The sequence below is a fragment of the Onychostruthus taczanowskii genome, unplaced genomic scaffold (assembly GCF_017590055.1).
Source record: "Onychostruthus taczanowskii isolate IOZ18803 unplaced genomic scaffold, ASM1759005v1 scaffold414, whole genome shotgun sequence".
NCBI lineage: Eukaryota > Metazoa > Chordata > Aves > Passeriformes > Passeridae > Onychostruthus > Onychostruthus taczanowskii.
In genome coordinates, this window is record NW_024501616.1 from 1256 (window position 1) to 9864 (window position 8609).

The 8609-nt window shown below is 57.3% G+C and overlaps 1 protein-coding gene across 1 annotated transcript in view; it reads left to right on the top strand.

Moving 5' to 3' along the window:
- Nucleotides 1-1090: 1090 nt before the first annotated feature.
- The window catches only part of BOP1 (BOP1 ribosomal biogenesis factor), a gene marked incomplete at its 5' end in the record, with an annotated part of 18929 nt that continues 11410 nt past the window's right edge, over nt 1091-8609 (top strand). Inside the window, 4 exons of the mRNA XM_041413484.1 lie at nt 1091-1245; nt 3005-3122; nt 4845-4946; nt 7109-7241. Of these exons, the coding sequence (XP_041269418.1) occupies nt 1091-1245; nt 3005-3122; nt 4845-4946; nt 7109-7241 (508 nt within the window). The remainder of the gene's footprint in view (nt 1246-3004; nt 3123-4844; nt 4947-7108; nt 7242-8609) is intronic.

Genomic DNA, 8609 nt, shown 5'->3' on the forward strand with positions numbered 1-8609 from the left:
AGGGATTCCCTGGAATTCTCCCGCCCTTTCCTCCAGGGATTCCCTGGAATTCTCCCGCCCTTTCCTCCAGGGATTCCCTGGAATTCTCCCGCCCTTTCCTCCAGGGATTCCCTGGAATTCTCCCGCCCTTTCCTCCAGGGATTCCCTGGAATTCTCCCGCCCTTTCCTCCAGGGATTCCCTGGAATTCTCCCGCCCTTTCCTCCAGGGATTCCCTGGAATTCTCCCGCCCTTTCCTCCAGGGATTCCCTGGAATTCTCCCGCCCTTTCCTCCAGGGATTCCCTGGAATTCTCCCGCCCTTTCCTCCAGGGATTCCCTGGAATTCTCCCGCCCTTTCCTCCAGGGATTCCCTGGAATTCTCCCGCCCTTTCCTCCAGGGATTCCCTGGAATTCTCCCGCCCTTTCCTCCAGGGATTCCCTGGAATTCTCCCGCCCTTTCCTCCAGGGATTCCCTGGAATTCTCCCGCCCTTTCCTCCAGGGATTCCCTGGAATTCTCCCGCCCTTTCCTCCAGGGATTCCCTGGAATTCTCCCGCCCTTTCCTCCAGGGATTCCCTGGAATTCTCCCGCCCTTTCCTCCAAGGATTCCCTGGAATTCCCTCACCTTTTTTTCCAAGGATTCCCTGGAATTCTCCCGCCCTTTCCTCCAAGGGATTCCCTGGAATTCCCTCACACTTTCTTCCAAGGATTCCCTGGAATTCCCTCACCCTTTCCTCCAAGGATTCCCTGGAATTCTCCCACCCTTTCCTCCAAGGATTCCCTGGAATTCCCTCACCTTTTTTTCCAAGGATTCCCTGGAATTCTCCCACCCTTTCCTCCAGGGATTCCCTGGAATTCCCTCACACTCTCCTCCAAGGATTCCCTGGAATTCCCTCACCTCTTTTTTCCAAGGATTCCCTGGAACCTCCCTTCCTCCCCTCACCCTTTTCCCGGGGAATTTCCCCCACCCTTTCCTCCAGGGATTCCCTGGAATTCCCTCACCCTTTCCTCCAAGGATTCCCTGGAATTCCCTCACCTTTTTTTCCACGGATTCCCTGGAACCTCCCTTCCTCCCCTCACCCTTTTCCCGGTGTTTTTTTTTTTCCTTCCCAGGACATCCGGAACACGGTGGGGAACATTCCCATGGAATGGTACCAGGATTTCCCGCACATCGGGTACGACCTGGACGGGAAGAGGATCTACAAACCCCTGCGGAGCAAGGACGAGCTGGACCTCTTCCTGGAAAAGATGGAAAACCCGGAATACTGGTGAGGAATTCCCGGTGGGGGAAGGGCCTGGAAAAACCTCGGGATAGCGGGAGGTGTCCCGCGGGATGGGGATGAGCCTTAAAATCCCGAAGTGTCCCGTGATTCCATGGATGTGCTCCACACGCGGGATTGGAGTTCCCGGAATTCCTGGAGTTCAGGGTTCTGGAGGCTCCCTGAGTTTTCCCGGGGTGATTCCGGATGTGTGGATTTGGGATCGGGCACGGAGCCTCCCTCCCATCCATCCATCCTCAGCTGCATCCCGGGAATCCCTCTGCTTCCTGGGAATCCCTCCGCTTCCTGGGAATCCCTCCGCTTCCTGGGAATCCCTCTGCTTCCTGGGAATCCCTCTGCTTCCTGGGAATCCCTCTGCATCCCGGGAATCCCTCTGCTTCCTGGGAATCCCTCTGCATCCCGGGAATCCCTCTGCTTCCTGGGAATCCCTCCGCTTCCTGGGAATCCCTCTGCTTCCTGGGAAATTCCCTCCCAGGAATTCCATGTCCATCCCAGGACGCCCTGTCCATCCCTGTCCCGATCCTGGAAATCCCTGTCCGTCCTGGGAATCCCGTCCTGTATCCCGTGAATCCTTCCCCATCCCCTCCCCATCCCAGGAATCTCTGTGTCCATCCCTGTCCCGATCCTGGAAATCCCTGTCCGTCCTGGGAATCTCTGTCCCATATCCTGGAATCCCGGTGTCCATCCTGGTGTCCCCCATCCCAGTGTCCATCCCAGGATTCCTGTGTCCCACATCCCCGTGTCCATTCCGATGTCCATCCTGGTGTCCATCCCTGTGTCCCAGATCCCTGTCCCCCATCCCAGTGTCCATCCCGGTGTCCATGTCCCGCTGTGTCCATGTCCTGGTGTGCCCCATGTCCTGGTGTGCCCCACAGCGGTGCCCATGTCGTGCTGTCCCCCATGTCCTGGTGTGCCCCATGTCCCGGTGCCCATGTCGCGGTGTCCCCCATGCCCCGGTGTCCCCCATGTCCTGGTGTCGCCCGTGTCGCGGTGTGCCCCACGGCGGTGTCCATGTCCCAGTGTTCCCCATGGCGGTGTCCATGTCCTGGTGTTCCCCATGGCGGTGTCCATGTCCCGGTGTGCCCCACGGTGGTGCCCATGTCCTGGTGTGCCCCACGTGGCGGTGTGCCCCACGGCGGTGCCCTTGTCCCGGTGCCCATGTCCTGGTGTCCCCCATGTCCCGGTGTCCCCCATGCCCCGGTGTGCCCCATGTCCTGGTGTCGCCCCATGTCCCGGTGTGCCCCATGTCGCGGTGTGCCCCATGTGCCAGTGTGCCTCATGGCAGTGTCCATGTCCCGGTGTGCCCCATGTGGCGGTGTCCATGTCGCGGTGTCCATGTCGCGGTGTGCCCCACGTGGCGGTGTGCCCCACGGCGGTGCCCTTGTCCCGGTGCCCATGTCCTGGTGTCCCCCATGTCGCGGTGTGCCCCACGGCGGTACCCATGTCCTTGTGTGCCCCACGTGGCGGTGTGCCCCACGGCGGTGCCCATGTCCCGGTGGCGGTGTGCCCCATGGCGGTGTCCATGTCCCGGTGTCCCCCATGTCGCGGCGTGCCCCACAGCGGTGCCCATGTCCCGGTGGCGGTGTGCCCCATGGCGGTGTCCGTGTCCCGGTGTCCCCCATGTCGCGGCGGTGCCCATGTCCCGGTGTGCCCCATGTCCCGGTGCCCATGTCCTTGTGTGCCCCATGTCCCGGTGTGCCCCACGTGGCGGTGTGCCCCACGGCGGCGTCCGTGTGTCCGTCGGCAGGCGCACGGTGCAGGACCGGCAGACGGGGGCGGAGGTGGCTCTGTCCGAGGAGCAGCTGGAGCTGGTGCAGCGCCTGCAGCGGGGACACTTCGGCGACGTCAACTTCGACCCCTACGAGGTGAGGCACCTTCCCAGCGGGAATGTGGGAATCCCGAGGGAATGTGGGAATCCCGAGGATGGAATTCACAAAGGGAACGGGGTGGAATTCCCACCGGAAATGCGTGGGAGGAGACCCCAGGCATGGAATTCCAAAAAGGGAATTCTGAAAGGAGAGGTCCTGCGGCTGGAATTCCCACCGGGAATGCGTGGCAGGAGACCCCAGGCACGGAATTCCAAAAAGGGAATTCTGAAAGGAGAGGTCCTGCGGCTGGAATTCCCACCGGGAGTGGGGCGGAATTCCCGGTGGGAATGTGGGGGAGGAGGCCCTGAGCATGGAATTCCCACCGGGAATGCTGGAAGGAGGGGCCCAAGGGATGGAATTTGCACCGGGAACGCCCAAGAGGAGGTCCTGGGGGCAGAATTCCCACTGGGAATGCGGGAGGGGAGCGCACGGTGCAGGACCGGCAGACGGGGGCGGAGGTGGCTCTGTCCGAGGAGCAGCTGGAGCTGGTGCAGCGCCTGCAGCGGGGACACTTCGGCGACGTCAACTTCGACCCCTACGAGGTGAGGCACCTTCCCAGCGGGAATGTGGGAATCCCGAGGGAATGTGGGAATCCCGAGGATGGAATTCCCAAAGGGAACGGGGTGGAATTCCCACCGGGAAGGCGTGGCAGGAGACCCCAGGCACGGAATTCCAAAAAGGGAATTCTGAAAGGAGAGGTCCTGCGGCTGGAATTCCCACCGGGAATGCGTGGCAGGAGACCCCAGGCACGGAATTCCAAAAAGGGAATTCTGAAAGGAGAGGTCCTGCGGCTGGAATTCCCACCGGGAGTGGGGCGGAATTCCCGGTGGGAATGTGGGGGAGGAGGCCCTGAGCATGGAATTCCCACCGGGAATGCTGGAAGGAGGGGCCCAAGGGATGGAATTTGCACCGGGAACGCCCAAGAGGAGGTCCTGGGGGCAGAATTCCCACTGGGAATGCGGGAGGGGAGATCTTGGGAATGGAATTCCCACCAGGAATGCCCAAGGGGAGGTCCTGGGGGCAGAATTCCCACTGGGAATGCGGGAGGGGAAGTCCTGGAGGTGGAATTCCTGCTGGGAGTGAGGGCAGAATTCCCACCAGGAATGCTGTAAGGGGAGGTCCCAGGGGTGGAATTCCCATTGGGAATGCAGGAGGTGAGGCCCTAGGGATGGAAATCCCATTGGGAATCAGGCAGAATTCCCACTGGGAATGCTGTAAGGGGAGGTCCTGGTGTGGAATTCCCACTGGGAATGTGGGAAGTGAGGCCCCAAGGATTGAATTCCCACCAGGAATGATGAAAGGGGAGATCCTGGGAGCAGAATTCCCGAAGGGAATGCGGGAGGTGCGTCCCGGGGGGTGGAATTCCTGCTGGGAATGAGGGCAGAATTCCCATCAGGAATGCAGGAGGTGAGGCCCTGGGATGGAATTCCCACCAGGAATGCCCAAGAGGAGGCCCCGGGGATGGAATTCCTGCTGGGAATGCCCATGGGAGACCCTGGGCATGGAATTCCCGCTGGGAATGCCCGAGGGGAGGCCTTGGGCATGGAATTCCCACCAGGAATGCCCAAAAGGTGGCCCTGGGGATGGAATTCCTGCTGGGAATTCCCAAGGGGAGGCCTTGGGGATGGAATTCCCACCAGGAATGCCCAAGGGGAGGCCCTGGGCATGGAATTCCCACTGGGAATACGGGCTGGGGGCTGAGCATTCCCGGTTTTCCAGCCGTCCGTGGATTTCTTCAGCCACGAGGTGCGGATCCACCCGGTGACCAACCGGCCCGCGGACAAACGGAGCTTCATCCCTTCCCTGGTGGAGAAGGAAAAGGTGGGAGAGAGAGCCCGGAATTCCGGGGGGGAGATCCGGGTGGGAAAGCTGAGGAGGGTGGGAAGATCCGGGTGGGATCAGGAGATTGGGAAGATCCCGGTGGGATGAGAAGGTTGGAAAGATCCTGGTGGGATCAGGAGGATGGAGAAGCTGAAGAGGATGGAAAGATCCCAGTGGGATGAGGAGATTGGAAAGATTCCCATGGGATGAGGAGATTGGAAAAGCTGGGAGCGTGGGAAGATCGTGGTGGGATGAGAAGATTGGAAAGATCCAGGTGGGATGAGAAGGTTGGAAAGATCCCAATGGGATGAGGAGAAAGGTGAAGAGGATGGAAAGATCCCAGTGGGATGAGGAGATTGGAAAAGTTGGGAGCATGGGAAGATCGTGGTGGGATGAGAAGATTGGAAAGATCCTGGTGGGATGGGGAGGATGGAGAAGCTGAAGAGGATGGGAAGATCCTGGGGGGATGAGGAGATTGGAAAAGCTGAGAGCATGGGAAGATCCTGGTGGGATAAGAAAGATCCTGGTGGGATTGGGGGGATGGAAAAGCTGAAGAGGATGGAAAGATCCCGGTGGGATGAGGAGAATGGAAAAGTTGGGAGTGTGGGAAGATCCAGGTGGGATGAGAAGGTTGGAAAGATCCTGGTGGGATCAGGAGGATGGAAAGATCCGGTTGGGATTGGGAGATTGGGAAGATCCCAGTGGGATGAGGAGATTGGAAAAGTTGAGAGCATGGGAAGATCCTGGTGGGATAAGAAAGATCCTGGTGGGATTGGGGGGATGGAAAAGCTGAAGAGAATGGAAAGATCCCAGTGGGATGAGGAGAATGGAAAGATCCCAATGGGATGAGGAGATTGGAAAAGCTGGGAGCGTGGGAAGATCCTGGTGGGATGAGAAGGTTGGAAAGATCCAGGTGGGATCAGGAGGATGGAGAAGCTGAAGAGGATGGAAAGATCCTGGTGGGATGAGGAGAATGGAAAAGCTGGGAGCGTGGGAAGATCCTGGCGGGATGAGAAGGTTGGAAAGATCCTGGTGGGATGGGGAGAATGGAAAAGCTGGGAGCGTGGGAAGATCCTGGCGGGATGAGAAGGTTGGAAAGATCCTGGTGGGATGGGGAGAATGGAAAAGCTGGGAGCGTGGGAAGATCCTGGCGGGATGAGAAGGTTGGAAAGATCCTGGTGGGATGGGGAGAATGGAAAAGCTGGGAGCGTGGGAAGATCCTGGCGGGATGAGAAGGTTGGAAAGATCCTGGTGGGATGAGAAGGTTGGAAAGATCCTGGTGGGATGAGAAGGTTGGAAAGATCCAGGTGGGATGAGGGGGATCCATGGAAAGCTGAGGAGAATGGGAAAGCTCTGGTGGGATGAGGAGATTGGAAAGATCCTGGTGGGATCAGGAGATTGGGAAGATCCAGATGGGATCAGGAGGACGGAAAGATCCAGGTGGGATGAGGAGAATGGGAAGATCCTGGTGGGATGGGGAGGGTGGAAAAGCTGAAGAGGATGGAAGGATCCCAATAGGATGAGGGGAATGGAAAGATTCCCATGGGATGAGGAGATTGGAAAAGCTGGGAGCGTGGGAAGATCCTGCTGGGATGAGGGGGATCCATGGAAAGCTGAAGAGAATGGGAAAGCTCCGGTGGGATGAGGAGATTGGAAAGATCCAGGTGGGATCAGGAGGATCCATGGAAAGCTGAGGAGAGTGGAAAAGCTCCGGTGGGATGAGGAGATTGGGAAGATCCAGGTGGGATCAGGAAGATGGAAAGATCCAGGTGGGATCAGGAGGACGGAAAGATCCCGGTGGGATCAGGAGGACGGAAAGATCCCGGTGGGATGAGGAGATTGGAACGATCCTGGTTGGATGAGAAGGTTGGAAAGATCCAGGTGGGATGAGGAGATTGGGAAGATCCTGGTGGGATCAGGAGGACGGAATGATCCTGGTGGGATGAGGAGGACGGAAAAATCCAGGTTCGATCAGGAGGCCGGAAAGATCCAGGTGGGATGAGGAGATTGGGAAGATCCAGGTGGGATGAGGAGATTGGGAAGATCCTGGTGGGATCAGGAGGATCCATGGAAAGCTGAGGAGAGTGGAAAAGCTCCGGCGGGATGAGGAGGATGGACTCCTCTCCTCCCTGCCATCCCCAAATCCCGGGAATGCTCCGCAGGTCTCCAAGCTGGTCCACGCCATCAAGATGGGCTGGATCCAGCCCCGGAAGCCCAAGGAGAACATTCCCACTTTTTACGACCTGTGGGCGCGGGAGGATCCCAACTCCGTGCTGGGCCGGCACAAGATGCACCATTCCCAATCCCATTATCCCATTCCCATTTTTCCCCCGTTATTCCATTCCTGTTATCCCATTATCCCATTGCCATTTTCCCCCGGTTATCCCATTTCCCATTCCCATTATCCCATCCCCATGATCCCATTGTCTCGTTATCCCATTATCCCATTCCCATCCCCATTATCTCATTATCGCATTCCTATCCCATTTTCCATTATCATCCCCATCCCCATTCTTGTTTTTCCTGTTCTCAATCCCATTATCCCATTCCCATTTTTACTATTTCCATCCCCATCCCCATTATCCCATTATTTCATTATCCCATCCCCGTTCCCATTCTCATCCACATCCCCGTTCCCATTTTTCCCAATCCCATCCCCATTCCCATTCCAATTTTTCCCATTCCCATTTTTCCCATTCCAATTTTTCCCAATCCCTTCCCCATTCCCATTATCCCATTTCCATTATCCCATTCCCATTTTTCCCAATCCCATCCCCATTCCCATTACCCCATTCCCATTGCCCCATTCCCATTCCCATTTCTCCCATTCCCCATTCCGATTTCTCCCATTCCCGTTCCCATTTTTCCCAATCCCATCCCCCTTCCCATTATCCCATTTCCACGATCCCATTCCCATTTCTCCCATTCCCATTTCTCCCATTCCCCCATTCCCATCCCCATTCCCATTACCCCATTCCCACAATCCCATTCCCACGATCCCATTCCCATTTTTCCCATTACCCGTTCCCATTCCCCGTTCCCATTCCCATTTCCCCATCCCCATTTCCCCATCCCCATTTCCCCATCATCCTCATCTCCAATCCCATCCCTATCCTCATTCCCATTCCCCTTTTTCCCATTCCCCGTTCCCATTCCCATTTCCCCATTCCCATTTTTCCCAATCCCATTCCCATTCCCATTTCTCCCATTCCCCATTCCGATTTCTCCCATTCCCGTTCCCATTTTTCCCAATCCCATCCCCCTTCCCATTATCCCATTTCCACGATCCCATTCCCATTTCTCCCATTCCCATTTCTCCCATTCCCCCATTCCCATCCCCATTCCCATTACCCCATTCCCACAATCCCATTCCCACGATCCCATTCCCATTTTTCCCATTACCCGTTCCCATTCCCCGTTCCCATTCCCATTTCCCCATCCCCATTTCCCCATCCCCATTTCCCCATTCCCATTCCCCATTCCCATTTCTCCCATTCCCATCCCCATTCCCACTGCCCCATTCCCATTCCCATTTCTCCCATTCCCCATTCCCATTCCCCCATCCCCATTTCCCCATTATCCCATTTCTCCCATTCCCCCATCCCCATTATCCCATTTCTCCCATTCCCATCCCCATTCCCACTGCCCCATTCCCATCCCCAT